This window comes from Lithobates pipiens, unplaced genomic scaffold (genome assembly GCF_037356315.1).
Source record: "Lithobates pipiens isolate NorthernLeopardFrog02 unplaced genomic scaffold, aLitPip1_a1.2 Scaffold_28, whole genome shotgun sequence".
NCBI lineage: Eukaryota > Metazoa > Chordata > Amphibia > Anura > Ranidae > Lithobates > Lithobates pipiens.
Genome location: NW_027507789.1, coordinates 169,343,869 through 169,370,320, shown reverse-complemented (window position 1 = coordinate 169,370,320; position 26,452 = coordinate 169,343,869). Strand labels below are relative to the sequence as shown.

Genomic DNA, 26,452 nt, shown 5'->3' with positions numbered 1-26,452 from the left:
TTTGCCTCAAGCGATTGAATAATGACAAAAAAAAAAATTTTTTTTTTTTTTTACACAAAGTTGTCACTAAATGATATATTGCTCACACATGCTATGGGCGTATGTGAAATGACACCCCAAAATAAATTCTGCTGCTTCTCCTGAGTATGGGGATACCACATATGTGGGACTTTTTGGGAGCCTAGCCGCGTACGGGGCCCCGAAAACCAAGCACCGCCTTCAGGCTTTCTAAGGGCGTAAATTTTTGAGTTCACTTCTCACTACCTATTACAGTTTTGAAGGCCATAAAATGCCAAGATGGCACAAAACCCCCACAAATGACCCCATTTTAGAAAGTAGACACCCCAAGCTATTTGCTGAGAGGCATGTTGAGTTCATGGAATATTTTATATTTTGCCACAAGTTGCGGGAAAATTACAAACTTTTTTTTTTTTTTTTTTTTTTAACAAAGTTGTCACTAAATGATATATTGCTCATGCATGCCATGGGCATATGTGAAATGACACCCCAAAATAAATTCTGCTGCTTCTCCTGAGTACGGGGATACCACATATGTGGGACTTTTTGGGAGCCTAGCCGCGTACGGGGCCCCGAAAACCAAGCACCGCCTTCAGGCTTTCTAAGGGCGTAATTTTTTGATTTCACTCCTCACTACCTATTACAGTTTTGAAGGCCATAAAATGCCAAGATGGCACAAAACCCCCACAAATGACCCCATTTTAGAAAGTAGACACCCCAAGCTATTTGCTGAGAGGCATGTTGAGTCCATGGAATATTTTATATTTTGCCACAAGTTGCGGGAAAATTACAAACTTTTTTTTTTTTTTTTTTTTTTTCACAAAGTTGTCACTAAATGATATATTGCTCACGCATGCCATGGGCATATGTGAAATGACACCCCAAAATAAATTCTGCTGCTTCTCCTGAGTATGGGGATACCACATATGTGGGACTTTTTGGGAGCCTAGCCGCGTACGGGGCCCCGAAAACCAAGCACCGCCTTCAGGCTTTCTAAGGGCGTTACAGTTTTGAAGGCCATAAAATGCCAAGATGGCACAAACCCCCCCCCCCAAATGACCCCATTTTGGAAAGTAGACACCCCTAAATTTAGGGGTACACTAGTGAGACTAGGTAATAAATGGCGGGTGCCCTGAAACTATAAAAAAATAACTAACCAACCAGCGTCACCTGTAACAGTTATATGGTGATCACTGGTGAAAGGGTTAACTAGGGGGCAATTAGGGGGCTTTATGCGGTAGTATATGGGGGTCCCTGGCGCTATAAAAAGCTGCAGCGAACCTAAATACCTACCTGCCTAACTAGCGTCACCTGTGACACTAATACGGCGATCAGAAAAACGATCGCTTATTAGGCTGGGTTCACACTGGAGCGATGCGGGAACGCCACGAATGCGCGGCGGGTTCCCGCATCGCATGCCTCCCGGCGGCAGTTCACACTGCCCTATGCGAACTGCTGGGAGTGTCAGTGAAATGTTACTGACACCCCCAGATCAGTTCGCATATCGCAGTGCGATCTGCAAACTCGGATCGCATGGTGTGAACACCCATGCGATCCGATTCTGCTGCGGGCCAAAAAAAGGGTCCCGTGCGAATTTGCGGCGGGTGCGGCGGGTGCGGCGAATGGCTGAACTCGAATCGCACAGAGATCGGATGTGATTTGCACTGCAGTGCGGTGCGAATCACATCCGTTCTCATAAACCGCTGCAATGTGAACCCAGCCTTAGTGACACTGGCGACGGGGGGTGATCACGGGGTTAAACCTTTATTGGGGGGGTTAGGGGGGTACCTTAGAACTAAAGGGGGCTAACCCTAACTGCCCTAACAGTTATTAGTCACAAATGACACCCGCCGGGTGATCAGGGGGTTAAACCTTTATTAGGTAATAAATGGCGGGTGCCCTGAAACTATAAAAAAATAACTAACCAACCAGCGTCACCTGTAACAGTTATATGGTGATCACTGGTGAAAGGGTTAACTAGGGGGCAATCAGGGGGCTTTATGCGGTAGTATATGGGGGTCCCTGGCGCTATAAAAAGCTGCGGCGAACCTAAATACCTACCTGCCTAACTAGCGTCACCTGTGACACTAATACGGCGATCAGAAAAATGATCGCTTATTAGGCTGGGTTCACACTGGAGCGATGCGGAAACGCCGCGAATCCGCGGCGGGTTCCCGCATCGCATGCCTCCCGGCGGCAGTTCACACTGCCCTATGCGAACTGCTGGGAGTGTCAGTGAAATGTTACTGACACCCCCAGATCAGTTCGCATATCGCAGTGCGATCTGCAAACTCGGATCGCATGGTGTGAACACCCATGCGATCCGATTCTGCTGCGGGCCAAAAAAAGGGTCCCGTGCGAATTTGCGGCGGGTGCGGCGGGTGTGGCGGGTGCGGCGGGTGCGGCGAATGGCTGAACTCGAATCGCACAGAGATCGGATGTGATTTGCACTGCAGTGCGGTGCGAATCACATTCGTTCTCATAAACCGCTGCAATGTGAACCCAGCCTTAGTGACACTGGCGACGGGGGGTGATCACGGGGTTAAACCTTTATTGGGGGGGTTAGGGGGGTACATTAGAACTAAAGGGGGCTAACTCTAACTGCCCTAACAGTTATTACAGTCACAAATGACACCAATGCAAAAAAAAATAAAAATAAAAAAAAAATGACATTGGTGTCACTGTGACTGGGGGGCAGGGGTAATTGGGGGGGTGATCGGGGGGTAAAGGGGGGGTGTGAGTGTGCCTGGCATGTTCTACTGTGTGTGTGAGTGTTGGTGCAACTTACTGATCCGCTCTCCTCCGTGTCGGAACGAAAAATACCGACACGGAGGAGAGAATACATCACTTCCTCTCCTGTGTTTACATTACAGGAGAGGAAGTGATGTCACCGGGGATTTCTATTCGTCGGGAGCGATCGCGAGGGGGTGGCCATGAATGAATGGCCGCCCCCTCGTCCGGGATCGCTCCCGTACGAATACCGACCGCCGCAGGCACCGGGCGGGGGCCCGATCGGGCCCCCGACCCGCGGGAGGCAAGGGACGTACATGTATGTCCTTATGCCTGCCCGTGCCATTGTACCGACGTACATCGGCGTGCGGCGGTCGGCAACTGGTTAAGGAGGAATGTGCTCCTTCTAGGTATGCCTGCCCTTAATGTACCCAGTGCTATATACACTCCAACATGGAGACTCTCAAACACAGAGTTAGGACCGCATATTACAGAGAAGACTGGGTATGGCGGTGCAGCTTCCATGTATATTTGCAAATGTGTCCAACTAAAACCTCTGTAAATTGCTAGACAGAGTCAATTTGTTTTATTTGCAGCTAGCTGGTAAGTGTGCTGCAAAATCTTTAGTGTTGTGCAATGCCCTTACATGTGCAACTTACTTCAAAAAATAGTTATAAATTGGAGTGGTTGCCATTCTTGTATAGCTTACCCGCTCACACTTCCTCAATTCTTGCCTAGGCGAAGATGACATCAGTTTGGCCCTCCTTCCCCCCTGCCCATGGCCTCTCTGGATGCATGACATGTCACAGGGAGCTGCAGGAACTCTTTCACAGAGCCATGTAATTTAGCTCGTGCACAGAGAGAAGCCATCTGTGAGACATCAGAAAGTCATGGCTGGCTCCCACATTTAAGATGGCAGAACCGGGCATCCAAAGCCTGACAAAGAATTGGCTCTGCGGAAGACAGCACTGGATTCAGTGGGCTGGTAAGTACCTATTTGTTAAATGTCAGCAGGTACAGTATTTGCAGTGGTTGACATCTAATTTTTTAGAAACCCTGGGTAACGTTCCTCTTTAAGGGTTCGTTCACTTGTGTGACCTGGAGGCAGTAAAACTAAACAGTTGAGCCCTCTTCCAGAACACAGACATATAACTGCTCTGGGCTGTACACATGGCAAACATATAACATACAGAGGGTGCTACTGTTGCCAAAAGTGACACATAAAAAGTCTTTGGGGCCACGTCACAACAGCCCTGCAACCATGCGCAATCCCCTGATTGGAGCACAGAATTGCAGCATTTACAGGGTAAATCAGGGGATGAGCAGCCAGCGATCCATCTTTTTATATTTTACTATACCTTTCGCCAATGTATTTGCATCTACACCATGAGATCCATTATTTATCATACTGTATATGTGAGATATTATGTTGATTTTTATACTGTAGTATGAATTGTATTTATTGTTTCACATCGTGAATTATATGTATATCTGATCATGTTTGACATTTACACTTACAGATATATTATACAGGTAATTTCTGCATATGATTTATTGTGTCTTTCACTACCTGTTTTATATTAATGCCTGGGGTATGTTGTCATGGACACCAAGAACCTTACATGTCATCCAAGAAAATGTTTGACTATATGACTCTATGACATATATCTATAAAAAAAAAATCTATCGAAAATATGCTATTATGGCTACTAGATACCTAATCTAAGAAGCATCCTATGACAGTCAGTGCCATCTAGTGGCCATAATGCAGTATTTTCCATTTTCACACATTTGAACTGCAGAAAGCATACCTTAAGAACATTCAATTTTTCCCCATCCACACAGAACAAATTTAGATGCAGTTTTGATTGAGGATCAGCTTACATTTTTTTATAAATACACCCCTATCTTTCATGAACATTTGAAGTTATATTGTCCCGATTGTAAAAAAGTGCCAAGTTACCAGTATAATAGATTGCTAAACATGAAATCAGTTACCTGCTTGAAAATATAATTCCTATAATTCCTATTCCTATTGTTAGCAGAATTGTCCACAGAGCCTTGAATCTCTAAATGCTATGCAAATCATGACTTTTTACCCTCAAAAAATCAAGGGAAAACCCACTCCCCTTTACCGTCCAGAACCTCAATTTAATTATCTATTGTAGTAGATAGAAGAGACATTGCACTCCCCGAACAGCCACCATGACATACGAGTTAGGATCGGCTTCTCCGCCAACTAACCATGCCCTGATGCATTTCGCCCCATCCACCCAGGATTAGACTAGTGACTAAGGACTAAGTCCCACCTTGGGCGGAGAAAAATGCATCAGAGGGAGTGGTTAGTTGGTGGAGACATGTAAAGCTGAAACTGATCCTCACTTCTATGTCATGGTAGCTGGTTGGGGGAGTGGGGTCTCTTCTATCTACTACACATATTTCCCTGGGTGGGCACACTAATACACCTGCCCCCTTCCAGGGTTGCCAACCTCCCACAGCATTTTATACTGGCAAAACATGGAAAATTTACTGGCGGAGCACATTTTTTACTGGCAACCTGAGAAATTACAGAACTCCTATTGAAAATTAACACAATGAATATTTGCACAGTATAAACATTATATCACTTATTTTACAAACTGTCAGTAAATTTACTGGCGGTTGGCAACCCTGCCACCTTCATTCCTGTGGATCATAGAAACAGAATCTCTAGCTTTGAGTGGTGTTTTAAGCTTAATCTAAGATTATCTATTGCAACAAGAACCAATAGGGAGTTGATGAAAGTTTCAAGGCTACTGTGGTGCCAGGTACATGCATGTAGCCATAGAAGGTGGCAATTTCCTATATGAGACTAGCTGCTAGTACCACAAAATGGCACATGAAATTACACATTAAAATGTATTATTTATAAAATCTAATACAGAGAGGCGGGTTGACATGGACTACTCCATATAAATAACTATGCAACACCTTTGGTAGTTATAGTATTTATAAAATCTAGAAAGTCCAGATTTCACTATCATTCTTTAAACATTTTGAGTTTACAAGTGTACAAACAACTGGAATAACCACATCCCTTTTTCTTGAACCTAAATGTCTTGCTACAAAACCAGGTGTTTGCAACTAGTTTCCAGGGTGGTCATGTAATTACCACTTCATAATATTGGCAGACTCGGACTTGTTGAACCCAATTATGACCTCTAAATGCATATTTGTGGTGACGCCGGTGTGGTTGGGCCTTAATGCCCAGCAGCCATACATATGCGTTGCTGCGTAGTTCTCCATAGGCATCCCAAGAACTGTGACCCAGCTATCCCTGATAGCTCACAGTCACATATTGTCTATTGAAAGCTGGAGAATGTGCTCTCAGAGATGCCACCATGCAGCCATCCACAGGGCAGAATGTTTGGGAACCCCTCCTACCAGTCACTGACATCAGGGCCCATTTAAAGTGGTTAACAAAAGGGAGAAAGCCTATTGCAACATTTAGCTAAGGGTACACACAATTCCTGTCACAGTGATTTAGGAATTGGGAGGACAGTGGTTGTTGCTGAGGCCAGACCCTTCCTTTTGGGTGGAAGCCACCTTTATTGCCTCAATGTGAGCTCATCATAATGCAGAGTCCTCCGGAAGGAAGTTGTAAGAAAAGCATAGCATGTATTGGAACTGGAAGACTATTGCATGCTCATGTGCATAATTCCAAGCAAAGGCTCACTGCATTGGCACGCATGCACAAGCGTACTTGCGTGTGCACAAAATGGACCATGCGCATGTGCACACCTGGCATGGGCATTAGTGCCAAATAGCCTATTCAAGCTGGACTGTGACATGAACAGATTACTGAGTGGTTCTGGGGTAATTTGTGTTTTACCTACACCCTTGCCTGCTATATTTGCCTTTTTGTGCATGACCCGGCTCGTGACTAGCTTCTGAATTCCTGGCTGTGTGTTGTGATCTCGGCTTGTACTCTGGCTCTGCTCCTGTCCTATGTTCCTATACCTCGTTGCCCAGCTGTATATCGATCCTGACTTGTATTCTGACTCTATGCCTATCATTCCTGGACCTCACTGCCAGGCTGTTGATGACCTTCTTGGGTGTGCCCTGTCTACGTTTCTGTCTGTCAATCAAGTGTCACAGAGTTCCAATTCCTTGTTGCTGTCCAGTGATCCACGGCCATCCGCATTGTGCAAGCACCAGCAAGCGTAGCCCACCACCCCGGGCCTTGTGCAACTCTGTGTCTTCATACCTTTTGTCATCACTACCAAGGGTAGTAGGTGCAATAGGTGAAAGAGAATCCCCCTCTCCAACTCGATCTCCACCAGGTACCTGTTAGAAATTCTGTATATAGCCCTACAGAACAGACAGACAGTGCACAGTTCACGTGGGCTTTGCTGCTTAACTGAATACAAAAAAAGGAACTTTATTACAGAGAAAAGACATAGAGTTTAACCATAGATGCAGCTACAAACTAATAAAAACTGCCATCTATTGGCTTACGTAGTTGTTGCACAAAATACAAATGAACAGTGTATACAACAGTACCTGACAGAAGTGATAAACTAGGAAGCTACAAACTGAGCATAAGCCCTTGATATCAGATCACATGACCAAGTGCAAAGGATGAAGGGTAGACGTTGGTGGAAGAGTGCCAGCATGGGATGACCATACAGTTTCCATCAGGGCTCTTCCCTTGGTAGCTACGCCACTGACTTTTTTAATAGAAAATGCCCAGTAATGTAATTATATAGGTATGTATAACTTCTTTTTTATTGTTTTTAAATCAGCAGCATTACATTGTCTTCTGAAATAGTTTCCAAAAGAACCAATTATACCTTGTTTTTCTCTTGTCGCTGTCATGTTCGTGTGTACAGGACTGGATTTATACTTGTCCCAAGGCAAAATCAGATAACATTGCACACAACATGAAGACTACAGTAGAGGTGATGAGGTTGGGAGAGACAGTTCGTCCACTCTTCATCAGTATACTGTGAGGGGGTTAGCTCGGTAGCGGGTGTGTGTGACCCCCTGGATGGGTTCACAACACAAAGTCAGGCACAGCAGACAGCGGTGTAGGTGCAAAAAAACAAAAGATCCGGTTTATTTAGGCTACATGCAGTGATACATATAACAGCCAAACAAAATAAAACAAGAAAATAAATCCTGGTCAGCTTGACCTCTAACTACACACGTAGACTCCCTGTCTAACAACTGGGTGCAGCCTTGTGCTGTACCAGTCCCTGCCTTTGTTGTAAAGGTTTTGCCACACAGGCGTTAACTCACCGCACAGTACAGGTGACACACTCCCCAGTCTATACAACACAAAACTGGTTCCAGGATGGAGCATCTCCCTATGCATGCTGGGGTTTTTTGTAGAGGCCTTAATGAGCCCACTTACTTCAGCTGGGCTCATTAACTCTTCCCCTCTAATTGTAAAAGTCTGCATAAAGCCTGAATCTAGGACACACATATTTACCATCCTGGATACAACCAGGTGATTTTACCTGCCTGCTGCCACAATATCTAGAACGGATGACTGGAAGAGAAGGGCAAACTTTAAGTACATACAGTAGTATACCATACCTCCCAAGTTTGGAACTTGAGAAACACTGTGGGATGGGAAGACATGTGGCCAAGGAAGGAAAAATTAAGGCAGAATATTAATTTGCAAACTTAAGCCGCGTACACACGTAGCGGTATGTCCGACGTACTTAATCTGGCGGACTTCCGCCAGACTGTCCGTCGGAATTTCCGAACGGGCTACTTGCCCACACACGGCACTTTTTCAGCGGACTAATATGGCGTACTAAGTCCGCCGTACTATCCGCCCTACTTTCTAAATGAACGGACTCGCCCACACACGCGGAGGAAAGTCCGCTCATTTAGAGCGCGTCTCCAGGTAGGCGGGGCCCGCGTAGGAGACGTCGCCGGCCCCGCCGCCTGGTATGGACTTAAAGGGGGACCCCAACGCCGAAAAAAATCGGCGTGGGGGTCCCCCCCAAGTCCACAACAAACCCTTGTCCGAGCACGCTACCCGGCCGGCCAGGAAAGGGGGGCGAGCGAGCTGAGCGACCTGAGCCGTACCAGGCCACGTGCCCTCAACATGGGGGGTGCCTTGGGGAAGGGGGGGCCGCGCGCCCCTCCCCACCCCAAAGCACCTTGTCCCCATGTTGATGAGGACAAGGGACTCTTCCCGACAACCCTGGCCGTTGGTTGTCGGGGTCTGCGGGCGGGGGGCTTATCGGAATCCGGGAGCCCCCTTTAATAAGGGGGCCCCCGGATACCGGCCCCCCACCCTATGTAAATGAGTATGGGGTACAATGTACCCCTACCCATTCACCTGTAAAATAAAAGTACAAAAAAAACCACAACACACGAGATAAAATACTTTATTGCACAGCTCTGGGGGTCTTCCGTCTTCGGGAGTCTTCTCGCCGGACTCCTCCGCTATCTTCTTGTAGATCTTTTGCTAGCGGAGGAGCCCGGCATTCTTCCTCGCCGCCGGCCTCTTCTTCCGACTTCGGGGGTCTTGTCCCCCTCTTCGGTTCTTCTGCCGGGCCACCGCGCCTTCTTATAGCTCTTTTACATGCGGTGGCCCGGTCTTCTGTCGCCGCCATCGCCGCCGCCGCCGCCTTCCGTTCTTCTTCTTCTTCTTCTCCAGGAGATGTTGACTCGACGATCTCTCCGGCCGCAATGCCAGGGACGCGCTGCGCGGCCAGTTATATAGGGACAAGGGGCGGTGTCACATGGCTTTATGTCACATGGGTTGGTGTCACATGGTGACCCCGCCCCCTTACGATGTCACAGTCCCCATGTGAGATCAACCCATGTGACCAACCCATGTGACATAAAGCCATGTGACACCGCCCCTTGTCCCTATATAAGTGGCAGCGCAGCGCGTCCCTGGCATTGCGGCCGGAGAGAACGTCGAGTCAACATCTCCTGGAGAAGAAGAAGAAGAAGAACGGAAGGCGGCGGCGGCGACGGCGGCGACAGAAGACCGGGCCACCGCCTGTAAAAGAGCTATAAGGAGGCGCGGTGGCCCGGCAGAAGAACCGAAGAGGGGGACAAGACCCCTGAAGTCGGAAGAAGAGGCCGGCGGCGAGGAAGAAAGCCGGACTCCTCCGGTAGCAAAAGAGCTACAAGAAGATAGCGGAGGAGTCCGGCGAGAAGACCCCCGAAGACAGAAGACCCCCGGAGCTGTGCAATAAAGTATTTTATCTCGTGTGTTGTGTTTTTTTTTGTACTTTTATTTTACAGGTGAATGGGTAGGGGTACATTGTACCCCATACTCATTCACATAGGGTGGGGGGCCGGTATCCGGGGGCCCCCTTATTAAAGGGGGCTCCCGGATTCCGATAAGCCCCCCGCCCGCAGACCCCGACAACCAACGGCCAGGGTTGTCAGGAAGAGGCCCTTGTCCTCATCAACATGGGGACAAGGTGCTTTGTGGTGGGGGGGCCGCGCGGCCCCCCCCTTCCCCAAGGCACCCCCCATGTTGAGGGCACGTGGCCTGGTACGGCTCAGGAGGGGGGGAGCTCGCTCACCCCCCTTTCCTGGCCGGCCGGGTAGCGTGCTCGGACAAGGGTCTGTTGTGGACTTGGGGGGGACCCCCACACCGATTTTTTTCGGCGTTGGGGTTCCCCTTTAAGTCCATACCAGGCGGCGGGGCTGGCGATGTCTCCTTCGCGGGCCCCGCCTACCTGGAGACCCGCTCGAAATTAGCGGACTTTTCTCCGGGCGGGAAAAGTCCGCTCATTTCAAAAGTACGGTGGACTGGCACACACACGGCCGGATTGTTCGCCGAAATACGAGTCCGACGGAAATATTGGTGTGCAACACGGCATTCTAAGTCCGCCGTACTTTCGGGTCAAAAAAGTATGCCGGAGGCTACACACGGGGGGATTGTTTGGCGGACTTGAGTTTGCCGGACTTTTCCACTGGATTGTTTGATCGTGTGTACGCGGCATAAGCAGCAAAGAGCAACTATTGAGAAAAAAAAAACTTTGGTCAGGACTATATAATCACAACATAGTGTACAGAGAGCGGCGGTCAGATCTATGTAGTATACAAAGCAGCCAGGAAAATGTACAACACAGGAGGTTGTGTCATATGGCCCCTTACATTGCTGAACAGTGAACGGAAAAACATCCCAGTGTCAGTTGTGGTAGTTAAAAGGCCTGTGGTCAGTGGGGTATGGGTGCAGTTAATATTGACTTGATCTTGTGGACTTTTTTTTGCTGACTCACCAAATTCCTCTTGCTTAATTCTGATGAACACAAGTTTCAGTGCATTGAAAACCCCATATATGTATTCTTCGATATTGGCAGTGATAATGAGCTAAACTACCTGCTGCACATTCAAAAAGTATTTTAACTGCTGCTAATATGCCTTAAATACCTTGCTTCACAGTTGAATAGTCCAGTATGAAAAATAGCTAATTACTACTTAGTGTTTATAATGGATAATCCCGGCTCCATTCAGACCTAGGAGGACACTGGACAGTTTGGCAATACAGTATTCCACTCCAGCTATGGTCAAATACAAGGCAGACTGAAGGGACAGCAACAATGACAACACAGTTGAAGGCATTGGCAAGCAAGATGGCCATCAGAAACCTTGTACAGTATTTATTGGAATGTGATACTTAAGTCGGCCATTTCATTTATTCATAAATGATATAGCTGTCAGTATAAATAGCTCAATCTTGGTTTTTGTCGAGGACGCAAAAATAAGCAGAGCCACAACTTCATATCATGATATAGAAATTTTACAGGAAGACCATAATAAAATAATGGGGTGGGCAACTACATGGCAGATGAGGTTTAATGTTGAAAAATGTAAAGTAATGCTCTTGGGGGCTAAAAATATAAACACAAACTACTTACCAGGATGGAGAAAGATCTGGGGTTCCTGGTAGAAGACAGACTGAGCAATAGCACTTAATGCCAAGCTGCAGCAAGCAAAGCCAGCAGACTATTAGCTTGCATAAAAAAGGGAATTTACTCACGAGATAAAACGATAATCCTGCCACCTTATAAAACTCTGGTTAGGCCACATCTGAAGTATTCATCCAGTTCTGATCACCAGTCCTCAGGAAGGATGTGCTGGAGATGAAGAAAGTCCAGAGAAGGCCAACTAAATTAATAAGCAAGCTGGAGGAATTCTACAAGCACTAAATGAATTCTCCCTGAGACGCTTGAGAGGAGATATGACAGAAACAAATACCTCAATGCTGATCACAAAGTAAGAGGGAATTTGGCCACACAATGAGATTGGAGGAGAAGTGGTTTATTCTTAAGCTGCATAGGGGGGTATTCACTGTCAGGGTGATACGGATGTGGAACTCTCTTCCACTATTGTTGTTGCCAGCCGGGAGTATTGATATTTTTAAAAGACTCTTGGACATGCTTCTTAGTGAACACAACATACAGAGATATGGGAAATAAATACCGACATTGACACACACACCTTCACAGGTTGAACTGGATGGACTATTGTCTTTATTCAACCTCACCTACTATGAAATTATAGACGGTTCGAATCTCTGTTAGTTTAGCAGGAACTGGAACTGATCGATCAACTTGGGTACAATCAGCCTGCCAGATTTTACATAATTATTTCAAGTGCCTGTTATCACTGCTAGCAATAATCACTGTCTTCTCTAGAGGGGATGGCTTGGCTCAGCGGGAGGGATTATCCTGCCAAAACCGTCTGTCTGTGTTGATGGGGGAATCGAGTTGAAGAAATTCACTCTGTCTATGACCAGCCTGACAGCTATTTATATGCGTGAGTGACTGCGTGCCATCCTTGGCAGCTTTTCCATACTAGGCTATAGCCTATGTTGGCTATGCTGTCCATTATGCACAAGGATTGTATAGATTGAAATGCCAAGCCTTCATGGGACACAGATATTAGAGCTGATAGTAGTTTAATATTTTATAAAATGCAGACTGTAACCCATTGGAGAACTTGTTAAAGTATATCTAAAGCCAAACTGTTTACATTTTTTTTTTTTTGGTACACAATAGGAGTTAAAACTGCTTTCATTTCTTCCTTTTTTCCTTTGGGTCTCAGTTCCTGTCCTGTAGACTCCCTAGGTAGTCTAAAGATATCCTTCTATCTTGAAGAAACTCCCAATTTAAAACATTGTTATAGGAACTGGTATCCCCATTGGAAAGTTTCCCTTCTATTCCTGCTCTGGTTGCAACTCAAACCTTTGGATCTTTATTTTGATTACATACAGGGCTGCTGATAGGCCAGTACAACTGGCCCTGTTGTACCGGGCCCGGCCAGCAGGGGGGCCCCGGGCAACCTGAACCTGATAAGTCATTAAAAAAAAAAATCCTCCAGCAATGACCGATCAGAGTCCTGAATACAAACAACTAACCCCCCCCCCCGGTTTATTTTTTACGTTTTTTTTTTCTTTACTGATAGCTATGTGGAGAAAAGGTGGCGGCAGGGGAGGGACTATTTTTTCTATTTCGGGCACGGAAGAATCTCACCGCGCCCACGCCTCATCTCCTCATGCTGGCTCAGCTGGCTAGTGCCGTCCCCCTGGCGCTGCTGAGCTATTCCTCTTTTCGCGTGAGAGAAGTAACAGTGAGGCGGCGACTCAGACGAGCAGCGGCAGCAGAGGACAAAAAAGAAGCAGCTGGCATCGGCATCCCACCTGACTGTAATTGTTTGTGCACACTCAAGGCAGCAGCAGGATCAGGGAAGAAGTGACTCCTTGGGCCCAGCTAAAAATGACAAAGGTGTGTGCTTGCTTGGGGGGGGGGGGGCTTCAAGATCTACTACTACTGCAGAAGCACCAATACATTATGGCATTAATGGCATGGGTGGCACTGTCTGCAGGTAGCACATGCGTTATGGGCTGCCTGCAGAGACAGTTCCACCCATGCCACCAATTCCGTAATGTGCTGCAGACAGTGCCACCCATGACGTTAACGCATTTGCTGCCTGCAGAGACAGTGTCACCCATGCTGCCAATGGCATTATGTCATTGGCTGCATGGGTGGCACTGTCTGCAGCACAATATGGCATTGGCAGCATGGGTGGCACTGTCAGCAGGTAGCACATGCTTTATGGCATTGGCGTTATGGGTGGCACTGTCTGCAGCACAGTATGGCATTGGCGGCATGGGTTGCACTGTCTGCAGGTAGCACATGTTTTATGGCCCATAACGCATGTGCTGCCTGCAGAGACAGTGCCACCCATGACGCTGATCTCGTAATGTGCTTCAGACAGTGCCACCTGTGCCACCAATGCCGTAATGTGCTGCAGACGGTGCCACCCATGCTGCCAATGCCATAATGTGCTGCAGACAGTGCCACCCATGCTGCCAATGGCATTATGGAGGGGCCAAGGTGGGGCTAAAGGAGGGACCAGGGGAGGGGCCAGGGGTGGAGCTGAAGGGGGCCCCGTCAGGTAGGCTGTATGGGGCCCCATGATTTCTATCAGCGGCCCTGATTACATATGACATTGGTGCCAGGACAATCAGCAAGAATGAACCTTCCTGATGGGTAACCCTCACCATGCTATCCAAATCTAAAAAGAAACATTTTGGCTTATCTTATACTTTAAGATTTGAATGACAATACTTGACATTTGATACATTTTGCAGCCTAACAAAATAGATATTATTTTATAACAATGAATACAATTTTCATTTAAACTTGTTGCAGCATTCCTGGTTGTTGAGCAAACTGTTTATAGTCATGTGCAAATGCAATGTCTTAATAACTGCATGCCAAGCAAACCTTTTCAAAGTTCGTTGATTTTGCCTTAAGCAGACAGACGACTGTAAAATTTGCAGCATTCAAGGAAGCCCAGAGCAAAAAAATAGGGGGAAAAGCTTTTAGACAAAAAAGAATGTACCCCTCCCTGAGTCTAGTCATATAACATTATACAAAAAGCCTGAGGGTTACATAACTGCTGTATGAAAAGATTTCTAATTTTCAGGTAGGACCAGTAGCAGCTGTTGACTGTTTTTCTCAAGATGAATTTCCACTTTAAAACGCCCACTAAAATCTATATATATATATAGAAGCTACAGACCATAATCCACATCCACATCATCTCTTCATCTCTTTTACCTGACAGAGAGTTTCTCCATCAGTACTTCCACTATGTCTGCCCGCTTTAGCTCAGGATCATCTTATCAAGTTTCAAGCTCAGGTGGTGGTTATGGTGGTAGCTCCTTTGGAGCTGGAAGCGGTGGTGGCTTTGCAGGTGGTTTTGGTGCTAGCTCCTTTGGAGGTGGAAGCTATGGTGGAGGGTTTGGTGGTGGATCAAGTGGGGGAGCCAGTTCTGGGTTTTCTTTCAATGCTGGAGGTTCAAGCAATTTCGCTGGAAATGATAAGCAGACCATGCAGAACCTCAATGACCGTCTGGCTACCTACCTAGAAAAAGTCAGGGACCTGGAAGCAGCCAACACTGAGCTAGAGCTCAAGATCCGTGAGTGGTATGAGAAGCAAGTAGGTGCTGGAGCAGAGGCAGGAGCCAAAGATTACAGCAAGTACTATGAAATCATCAATGACTTGAGGGCAAAGGTAGGTTTTGATATAATGATGGAGTTAAGAGTGTTGCAAACACTAAACTGATTATATATTTTATAGCAGAACAAAAAAGATAATTCACTTCTCAAGCAGGGACGATTGAATGCTAAGAATTGGCAAATCATTACAATTTATTTCTTCTGAATAATTTTATATAGTTCTGCTGACGTACTGTTCAGAATAATTTTATATAGTTCTACTGTATAAAATATATATGATTCAATAACTGCTTGATTAATTGCAGATTGGACAGTTTTGTGTACATATGTTCGTGAGAATCCAAAAATTCTCCTGGTTTTCACTTGGTTTGCAAATCGACTTTCTTATCATTACTCTGATCCACTATATTGTACTTTTTCAGTGACCCATTAAAAATATAATTTTACCATCATTTTTGCCTTTTTCATTACTTACAACCAAAGTTTACTTTTGTTAAAAAAAAACTGCCATTTATTTTATAAATGCACACAATAACAGTTTTTAATTACTATTCCTAAGTATTATTCGTTTTATTATTATTATTATTATTATTATTATTATTATTAATATTATTATTATTATTATAAATAATATGCTCTATCTTTAAGCTGAAAAGTGTTGTAGGGCTTATGCACATTATTTGCTTTGCATACATTAACATTCATGGTTTGATAGACTGAAGACAGGAGAGTTTTTGAAAATAGATCTGTAAAGCGAAAGCAACTAAAAAAAATATATATGTTTTAAAAGACTATACAGATAACATACTGTTAACTTGCAAAAAAAAAAAAATATATAATAATAATAATAATATAAATAAGGAAATGGCATAAACAATGTAGAAAATAAAAATACCAAAAATAAATTTAAATGTATAACCCTCTAACATTCCTCATGATTCTAATGGTTTTCCAATTACTCAATTTTATTTTTACCAGATATGGCACCATTCAGGTAAAGTACAGTCCTAGTAGATGGGGTGCTACACAATACAAGCAAATGGCACAGATACTGTATTCAACAGACTTAAGCAGGTGTTCTGCCTGGGGAAAAAAACATTAAAAGTCAGCAGCTACATATACTGTAGCTGCTGACTTTTAATATATGGACACTTACCTGTCAAGGGAGCCCACGATGTCGGTGGCGGTGGAAGAAGAAGGGTGGCACTAACTTCTGAAGGACGGCGCCATGGAGGGCGGGAAGATAAGCGGAAGTTCCACTTTTGAGTGGAACTATGCTTTAAGCCGACAATAGATGGTTTGAATCTCGGCCAGTTCAGCAGGGACCGGATGAGATTCAGTCCATATATGGGCAGGCTGATTGACAAAGAAAAATAAGTAGTAGGATGTCAATGTCTGCAGTGCAAGAATAGCTTGGCAGTGAAGGTGAATGATAAACAAGATCAGTGTTTGCACAGTGTACAATATTAAACGGTTTACAATAAATATTTTTTATATTAGCAACCTTAGGCTGGGTTCACAGTTTTGAGAACAGGATGCGGGTTTCCCCACATCCAATTCGCATGACAGGTAAGTGTGACCAGCTTTCAATAGGGCCGATTCACACATGTGCAGGGAGGACTCGGTCCAGATTAAAAAAGGGTCTGGTGCGTCTTTGAGTCCGGTTTATTTGTGAATGCAAGCTAAAATTCAGACCAGAATCACACCTGAACCAGTGTACAGGAACGCAGCTTAGGTGTGATTTCCAGTGTCATACACAAAAAAAACTGCACCTGAACCACTGAACGAAAATGCATCGGACTCTTGAAGGTATCAGAGCATTTGCACGAGTACAAGTACTTAGAAAATACTAAGTATCGCCACCGATTACGATATCGGTGCAACATAATTAGGAAGTATTAGAGGCATTCCTATATGTCAAATAATTGTATTTTACTTTCCATTTTAGATATTGGAATCCACTGTTGGCAACTCCAGGATTGTCCTACAGATTGACAATGCCAGACTGGCTGCTGATGACTTTAGATTGAAGTAAGTTAAACAGAAGATCTATTTTTGCGTAAACTAAAAATGTTAATATAGTTTGGACACACTTTCAAGAACGATGTTGAGGTGCCCGCGCATTGTTCCTCTCTCACATAATAGTTAGGTGATTGTTAAAATGTTACTACTAGTGTACTACAGTCAAGAAAAAATAGCTATGTTGTCACTGTGACAATTGAGTGCTGTTAAGACAGTATGTAAATATGCTTTTTGAGCTGTCTGTAATTTTTTTGGCCAGCTGCCCATTAAATAAGGAATTTTGAAGAGGCAACCATACTACAAATATATTTCATGTAACTGTGTTCATGTGAGTATGCAAGCTTCATTCAGAAGGCTTCTGATGAAAGGCATTTTTGTTGCCCTAAAATGTTCAATGAACCCTATATGTAGTATACTTTGAGTGCTCACTTGCATCCCAATAGGAAATATAAGTATTGATACGGTGTGCAACAATTTATAGTCATTTGATTTGATATGAACTACTGTTTTCTCCCTAAGGTATGAGAACGAGCTGGCTATCCGCCAGAGTGTGGAAGGTGACATTGCTGGCCTCCGCAGAGCCTTGGATGACCTGAGCTTGTCCAGAGGAGACCTGGAGATCCAATATGAAAATCTAACAGAAGAGTTGGCTTACCTCAAGAAGAACCATAAAGAGGTAAGTTAATTTTCATTTTCTCAAATGTTCCTTTTATGCTCTATTCCAGTGATGGCGAACCTTGGCACCCCAGATGTTTTGGAACTACATTTCCCATGATGCTCCACTACACTGCAGAGTGCCAGAGCATCATGGGAAATGTAGTTCCAAAACATCTGAGGTGCCTGCAATAGCTCACGTTCTACCTTCTATAGAACAGTACTGTCAATTTGCAGTCATAACTGTTGATATAAAGCGTAACTAGACCCCTAAACAATCCAACACAGTCACCCACTGTAGCCAAATATACAACTGATTATCCGGGCGTCACTTAGGTCAGAGAGAGGCTTTATACTGCCTCATGGAATGAGTCGTCTTTTTAAAAAAAAAATATGTAGCCTGTTTTTCTTTATATTTTAATTCAAATCGTTTTTTAATGGGTAATTCCAGTTTACATGAAATTGAACAGTAAGTACGTTTTACAATAGACAAAAGGCACTTACAGAGTGTAGTTACATTGAGTTATATCGGTAACATATATCGTGAGTCTCACCGTTCTCCTTTAACGTATGTTTTTCTTTATATTTTTAATCTATGTACCTTAGTTTGAATAATTTAACAACACTAACATAAAATATTCAGCATAATATCTAAGGCATAAAAACCTGTGGTGCGTCTTTCAAAGCTCAAATAAACACAGCCGATTATTGAGCACAAACTTTTTGCTTTAAAAATAAAATGTCTGCCTATGTTGACATTTGTGTAAATATTATACAAAGTATTAGAATATTAAAATATAATGTTCAGAATCAGGCTTGTGAAAATAACTAGTGCTATAAAAACTGTGCGTTAGTATTTATGTCTTATTATTAATTATTCAATTATAACAGCTTTAAAATAATTTTCTTAGAACATTGGAAAATGTCACATAATCTTTTCTTCTATTTTTGCCTAGGAATTGCAAGTGGCAAGAAGCAGTGCTTCTGGCCAGGTCAATGTAGAGATGGATGCTGCTCCTGGAATAGATCTCACTAAGATTCTGAATGACATGAGAGAAAATTATGAAACCCTGGCTGAAAAGAACCGCCGAGACGCAGAGGCATGGTTTGCCCAGAAGGTGAGATGAACATCTACATATAAATGGAAATCTAATAGAGCCTATACTGTCGCAGTAACCAGCATATTTTGAAAAAGGAGGGTAGGGGAAGAAGATGCCGTACAACTTAGACCCCTTTTACACAGGCGTTCCAATCAGAGTTTCCAATCAGTTTTTCAGGAGGACCTGAATGCAAGCTTCATGCCGGTCTATGGGCAGGCAGATGTCAACAAACTTGTGTCTGTTGACATCTACCTATCTCTGAGTCCACCCAGGTCCAGAAAAAATAAACATCTCTAGACCGATATGTGAGGAATCGGAGATAACCTATCTCAGTCTAAGTCCATTTATATCTGGCCACCAATAGATGCCACACATGTCCGCCACAATTCAGTGTTAAAATGTGGACAAAAACTGAACAGGCACAGATGTCACAAAAGTGACATTATATTAATGATTACAGAGTTGCATTATTGTGTTCCTTTTATATCTGCCTAGAGTTTAGCATTAAATCTAAGAATACCAGCACAGATGAGCCTCGTGATAGATAACACATGCTATATCCAATGAAAAAGTCTTTAGATATGAGGAGGTTAATGCTTCTGCCTATCATGCCTGACTTCATTTTGCAATATGGTCACATATCTTCTTCATCCATGATCGTTTCAGAGTAAAGAACTTAACCAGCAGATCTCAGCCGGTGTGCAAGAAGTGCAAACAAGCAAGTCTGAAATCACTGACCTTAGACGTACCCTCCAAGGCTTGGAGATAGAGCTGCAGTCTCAGCTGGCACTGGTATGTCAAATGAAGTGCATATAATACAGAATAAATCTAAGAACACCTTATATGTACGGACAGGTACTTTTGTCTATTTCAAGATATGGAGATTTTATCTAGTAGGTGGAAGTTTTTATACAAAATCTAAGTACCAGATCATCTAAGAGGACAGGATTCATTCTGATAAAAGTAGGAGAGATTTACATGCTGCCAGCCATTTTCTGAGAGTTCCTGTCCAAATTAAACGTACTTGGCCAAAAGCTTGTAAACCCCTGACCATCACACGTACCTGTATATGTTTACATTATTGGGTTCAGGTATTTCCAGTGAAGGGTCAAGACAATGCTTTGACCAACAAAGATATTTTAAATAATTGTATATTTTTAACTATGTGCCAACAGTTTGAGAAAATCCTTTCTTCTATTTCAACATGTCTGTGCCACATTGTAAAACAAGTCTTCTTGTTCAATATCTGTATGCTTTTTTGGCTGCATGGACATGAATTTCCACAGACACACTCTAAAATCTTGTGAAAAGCTTTCACAGAAGTGTGGAGGGTGATATACCCCCAAAGAGAAGTGCAACTACATTGATGCCATATATGTAGTATAGATGTATGAAATAAAATGGCAATCTTTAATGATGATAAACTTCATAGTTTTTATTTAATAATATAATGATTGGAATTGGATACACTGTTTATTTAAAGCTATTGGTTACATTTCATATTTCTATGAGAAGTACTAAAAATGTGCATAAAAAGAATACCTTGTTTACACTATTTTTTTATTTTTTAGAAAAAATCCCTTGAAGGCACCCTGTCTGAGACAGAGGGCCGTTATGGAGGACAGCTCCAACAGCTCCAGCTTGTCCTCAGTGGGCTAGAGGAGCAGATCTATCAGGTCAGATCAGACATAGAACGCCAAGGCTTGGAGTACAGAGAGCTGCTCGATATCAAGAACAGACTGGAGATGGAGATTGAAACATACCGTCGCCTGCTAGATGGAGAACTGGGGTGAGCGCCTAAAATAAAGTACCTCTAAACATTGTAGAACCAAAAAAGGACATGGATTTATAGAGAATAGTAAATAGTATATGTAAAAACTGATTTTCATTTGTATATGTATAAAGGTGCCCATAGATTTAGGGGGAGGAATGAAGGCACAATTCAACCATCCATGAGCAAAACTCATGACTGGTTTCTGCATGAACATGTATTTTTGACCAGACTCAGCATAAACATCAAAACCCCAAAAGGAAATGCTGCCGAAAGCCTGCCATCCGTCCATCTCTACGGTGTCAGATGCTGGCTGATAGACCTTGTCAATGCTCCCCACATGGAATGAACAAACAAATCAGCTACATTCCAATGACATAAGCATTCACAAAACTTTATTATTCCAGGGCTAGCTTACCCAGATCAAGTTCACCCAGAATTCACCCAAGTTCACCCAGATTAATTCTCACTTTGAATTGCTTCACCCAAACAGGATTTAATAATAAAGGCATCTATGATTAAGCCTTTTGTGGGTTAAACATGTTGGAGTGATGCCATTGGAATGTGGCCGATTTGTTTGTTCATACACATTAGGGGGTCAGTGCACCCAAAACTAATATTACAATTTTGGCAGATGATATAGAGTTACACCACCTGAAGATTCCTTATTTCTCTCAAGGACTCACTAGGTGAGATCACCATGCTTGAGTTCCTGGTTCTGTACAACCGCTGTATTCACTATAAGCCCTTGTACACACGGTCGGACATTCTGGCAACCAAATCTGTCGGATTTTGTCCGACGGATTTTGTCCAATGGATTTTGCCCGAAACTGTTGCATACACACAGTCGGACAAAGTTGTCAATAAATCCGATCGTACATAACGTGATGACGGCTAGTAGCTTTGGTCTAGGAATTTGATCTGAGCATGCGTGGCACTTTGTCCGATCGGAATTCTCTACACATGATCGGACAAATTGGATCATGTTGTCGGAAAATTTTATAGCCCAGCTGGAAAACTTGGTCCGTCAGATACTCCGACGGAAACAGTCCGATGGAGCCCACACACTGTCGGATTATCTGACAACATGGTCCTATCGGACATTGTCCATCGGAATGCCCGATGTGTGTACAAGGGCTAAAGGTTTTACAATCCCCCTGTTGTATTTTTCATTTGTTTTAAGGAAAATGCAACAAGAGATGCTAGAACACTCAAACATGGGTGGAAACAAACAAAGTTCCCAGATGGACAGGAGCAGAGTTAGCAGTAGAATTAAGAAGCAGGCAGCTAATGCAGCCCATCAGGATCTCCTTTAAAGGGAAATCTATTTTTTTTAAAAAGCTGACCCTTTAAAACTTATGAAGAGGGGAGCACCAAATACTTAGACTATGATAATCGAAATAAAGCAGCTGGACACAGACTTTGTCAATGATGAACATTTGCCAGTCTTTCTTTCTAATGAGATTTAAAATCATTTCAGTTATGTGTCGACAAGTAAAGCTGGTCATAGATAAAAGAGGGCTTGGACATGTCATGGAGAGGAATTGCAAAGAAAGTCTTGGCTTTTCACATCTTTCACTTCCAGATGACCTAAGTAATATATTTTCACAACTCCATACCAATTTTTTTTTTCCAGGCAATCTTCTTCTTCTACCTCTAAGTCATCTACCTCTTCTAAGTCTTCCACGGTATCTTCTTCCGCATCATCATCCACTTCAACTGTAGCAGTAAAGACAGCATCTATTGATGAGAAAAAAGGTAAAATACTTTCCTTTGTTCCACATTCTCACATTCAGGCTAATGCCAATTCATAAACTTGTAGTTGTTATTTTACATAATTTTTTATTTTTGCATCAGAATTTATAATTCCCAAAAAATGAATATTCAGTGAAGAATTGCTGTTGCTACTGTAAAAGTCAATCAGAAGCTAGTGATATTTTTTGAAGCACAATTCTGCTCATGTATAGTGTATGCCAAGCTAAAACCTTTTTTTAGCTTTGGATAGCATGGGGAAAGATTAGAACCCTCTCCTCATTGGCCTACCTTTACATAGGCTATCCCCCCTTCAGTCCATCATGAATGCTGCTGTCAGGCTAATCCACCTTACCAACCATTCAGTGTCCAGTACGCCTCGCTAACAATCCCTCTATTGGCTTCCACCCAATACTAACAACCTAGAAACCATCCACAGCTCTACCCAAACCTACATCACCAACCCTGTCTCAAAATACCAAACCATTCTTTTTAGGTCACACTGCCATGTGCCATGTGCTCACAGCAGGGGTCTGATGCGTCCCTGTTCACTGTTTCAGGTCTGATTTCTGTCTGAATTTTGGGCTGAATTCCTACCAGAAATGGACCCGAAGATGCACAGGACCCCTGTGCAATTCGCTTCAGAGGCGCTCTGTAGATGTGTGAACCAGCTCCATAGAGAGCCGGTCACAATCTCCTGACATGCAAAAAATTTGGGCAAAATTTGTAAATTTGTAAAAAATAAAAAACCCAGCAGTGATTAAATATCACCAAATGAAATCTCTATTTGTGTAAAGAAAATTATAAAAAATGTGTTTGGGTACAGTGTAGCGCGACCGTGCAATTTTCATTCAAAGTGCGACAGCGCTGAAAGCTGAAAAATGGCCTGGGCAGGAAGGGGGTGTTAGTGTGTGGTAGGCAAGTGGTTAAAGTCCAGCAAGCACAGGTAGGCCATTAGCTTTATTAATCTCTACATGAGACAAAACTTTATTGTAAAAAACATTTATAATTTATTTAATTCAGCAATAAAACATTACCATTGTATATGCACATAGCGTTTAAACTCAATAGACCACATACAACTGTCTTCTCCATGAGATATTTGCAGACCATAACTAAAACTATTATTGTCAGTCATAAATTAGTTTTTTTTTTTGTCCATACAATGGGTCATTGCATTTTGTGACAAAAAAATGACACTTCTTCAGAATGCCAAGTTTTTATATGTGTGCTCTATCCGAACGCAAGAAAAAAAAGGTTGTGCTAGATCTACGCTTTATTTGTGAATTATTGTGTACATAAAGAATACTGCAAAAACTTAAAATACAACATACAGTTTTTAAACCTCAACTCCAGCCAAGACTTTTTCTTATGCCATGTACACACGGCCGGACTTTTCGACAGCAAAGGTCCGACGGAACGAATCCGGCGGACAATTCGATCGTGTGTGGGCTTCATCGGACCTTTGCTGTCAAAAAATCAGACGGACTTTAAAGTTAAAAACATGTTTTAAATCTTTCCGACGGACTGGAGTCCGGTCGAAAAATCCGTTCGTCTGTATGCTAGTCCAACGGATGAAACCCGAAGCTAGGGCAGCTATTGGCTACTGGCTATGAACTTCCTTATTTTAGTCCCGTTGTACGTCGTCACGGTCGAATCTGTCTGACTTTGGTGTGATTGTGTGTGGCCAAGTCCGTTCGTTCGGAAAGTCTGTCATAACTCCGCCGAAAGTCTGTCGGGAAGACCGTCGGACCTAGTCTGCCAGAAAGTCCGGTCGTGTGCACGCTGCATTAATGTTTTTGGTAACAGGTGGAACCAGATAGAGCTGCCTTTTTTGCTGAACTAACGTTGCATGGTTAGTACAGCGGCTCTGACCTGAGATGACTAATATTGTGTACCCGGCTTTATTTCACGAGACAAGTGAAGTCAGCCTTTGGCTATGCAGTACTGACCAACTTTTGAACAGACGCCAGAAGCATTAAGTATTGTAGATAATAGAGCAGTGTCCATAAACACTGGAAACCGATCAGATTTCAGCTTAATTAAGCAACATTATCTATAGATGAATTCTGATTTCTTCCTATAGGTTAGTGTTGCTTGCTTCTTGATAAAATAAGTGTACTATAGCAGAACCAATGCCCTGAACCATATTCTGTGACCAATGGTCATTGATGCCTAGATGCCCTGGAAAATTCTGAATGTTTCAGTTAACAGGAACTCTATGACTTATATGACATAACCAAGTTAAAAAACACTCTGTTTTTGATAATTGCCAACAAATGTGTGAAAATATAAAATATAATATGTTTGTTTAAATAATTATTATTGCGGGAACTTATATAGCCACATCAATTTTCACAGAACTTTACATATACAGTATATTATACATTATTGCTACATAATAGATAATGTAATGTATTTAAAGTATTAATGTATTTAATGTATTAATGTATTATTATTTTTAATAATGTAACTGTATATGACAGTTACACTATTGAATAGGTGACATCACAGAATAATACTGCAGCCTATAGGTTGCAGTAATTATCTGCAAATTCAAGGCCTGAAATCGTTTCTCAATAGGCTTAGCAGGTGGTGTAGGCTATTAAAGATAGGCATTGTCATGATGATGTCACTAATAAAACTAAGGTTTGGGCAGATACGCTGAACACTTTGCCTATGAACCACAAATACTCCTCATTTGTAGATGAGTCTTGCAGGCAAAGCATTGAAGTCTAAAGGAAAGGGATCAATAAACAAGAGTTAAATTTGAACATTGTATATTTACAACTATTCAGTGGTAGAAAAAAATCCCCATAGCAGTTCTCTATTACATCAAGGTCCCCATCAGAGTCCCTCCTTAATCAAGGTTCCTATCGGAATCTTCTTTACATCAGGGTCCCCACCACAATCCACCCTTCCACCAGGGTTCCTATTCAAGTTCCCCTTCCATCAGGGTCCCCCTCAGAGCCCCCCCCCCCCTCCATCTGAGTCCCATTTATATGGGAGGGTTAACCCCCCACTGACCCTAGCTGCAGGCCAGACAAAATCTTTTAGTCAGCTGGATGGGGTCCATGGACAGTAGCATGATGACCCCTGGTCTAAGGCATATGAAGGGGCTTGAAACCACCCTGGCAATCCTGCCATAGTGAATACAGACAGAACCAATAATAATGCAATTTTCTGATTTTGATTCCAGACGCAGCCAAAACCAGAGTAGTGAAGACCATTGTGGAGGAATTAGTAGATGGGAAGGTCGTGTCCTCCTCTGTGCAGGAGCATCAAGAGAAGCTGAATTAAGATGAAAGGTCAAGATTCTCTTGCAGAGCAAATTGGGACTTGTGGGGGTGCAAGGGGCTAAGCATTGATTCAATTTTCCTAAATATAAAATTAATCTTTTACAAAATTCTTGAGATTAAATAAAAATCTGTTCTGACTGCTACATTGTGGGTATTCTTTTGGGTTGGTGTTGGGTTATAAAAAGCATGACTTATTATGCATGACAGTACAAGATGGACTTTCACTTCTGTTTCTGTTTCTGACACCTCTTTTGGGCTGAGAAGTCTGTCTACTGCATCCAAAGACTGTCTTCCAATCAATGAGCATCTCAAATATAGAGTCCAGCAGACCCCACAATCCAGAAGTGGCATTTATTTTTAAGCAGCAGAGATATGGAGTATTTTGAGACTTATTACATCTGATGGGGTGGGTGTTTCCAACCCTTTGGGGTGTATTTTTTTGCAAAGTCGCAGAGATATTCATCACCTGAAACTGCATGTAATTTTGTTCTGTTGGAATAGGGGCAAAAATATGTGTTATTAGTAGGGTTGCACCGATACCGATACTCATATCAGTATCGGCGCCAATACCGAGTATTTGCCCAAGTACTTGTACTCTGGCAAATGCTCC

The 26,452-nt window shown here is 43.2% G+C and overlaps 1 protein-coding gene across 1 annotated transcript; it reads left to right on the top strand.

The window, feature by feature from the left end:
- The first annotated feature begins 14,801 nt into the window (after positions 1–14,801).
- On the top strand, positions 14,802–25,985 carry LOC143935773 (keratin, type I cytoskeletal 47 kDa-like). The gene is made up of 8 exons (XM_077459881.1): positions 14,802–15,299; positions 17,193–17,275; positions 17,786–17,942; positions 18,877–19,038; positions 19,687–19,812; positions 20,592–20,809; positions 22,428–22,549; positions 25,743–25,985. Exons 1-8 carry the CDS (start codon positions 14,877–14,879, stop codon positions 25,841–25,843), a joined length of 1,392 nt encoding a protein of 463 aa, XP_077316007.1. The 5' UTR covers positions 14,802–14,876; the 3' UTR covers positions 25,844–25,985.
- The last annotated feature ends 467 nt before the right edge of the window (positions 25,986–26,452 follow it).

Bases quoted from the DNA above. Each gene is read 5' to 3' on its own strand.
- LOC143935773 (XM_077459881.1), top strand. From the start codon at position 14,877: ATGTCTGCCCGCTTTAGCTCAGGATCATCTTATCAAGTTTCAAGCTCA. The intron at 19,813-20,591 runs GTATGTCAAATG...TTTATTTTTTAG, and splicing joins TGCAGTCTCAGCTGGCACTG to AAAAAATCCCTTGAAGGCAC. The intron at 20,810-22,427 runs GTGAGCGCCTAA...TTTTTTTTCCAG, and splicing joins CTGCTAGATGGAGAACTGGG to GCAATCTTCTTCTTCTACCT.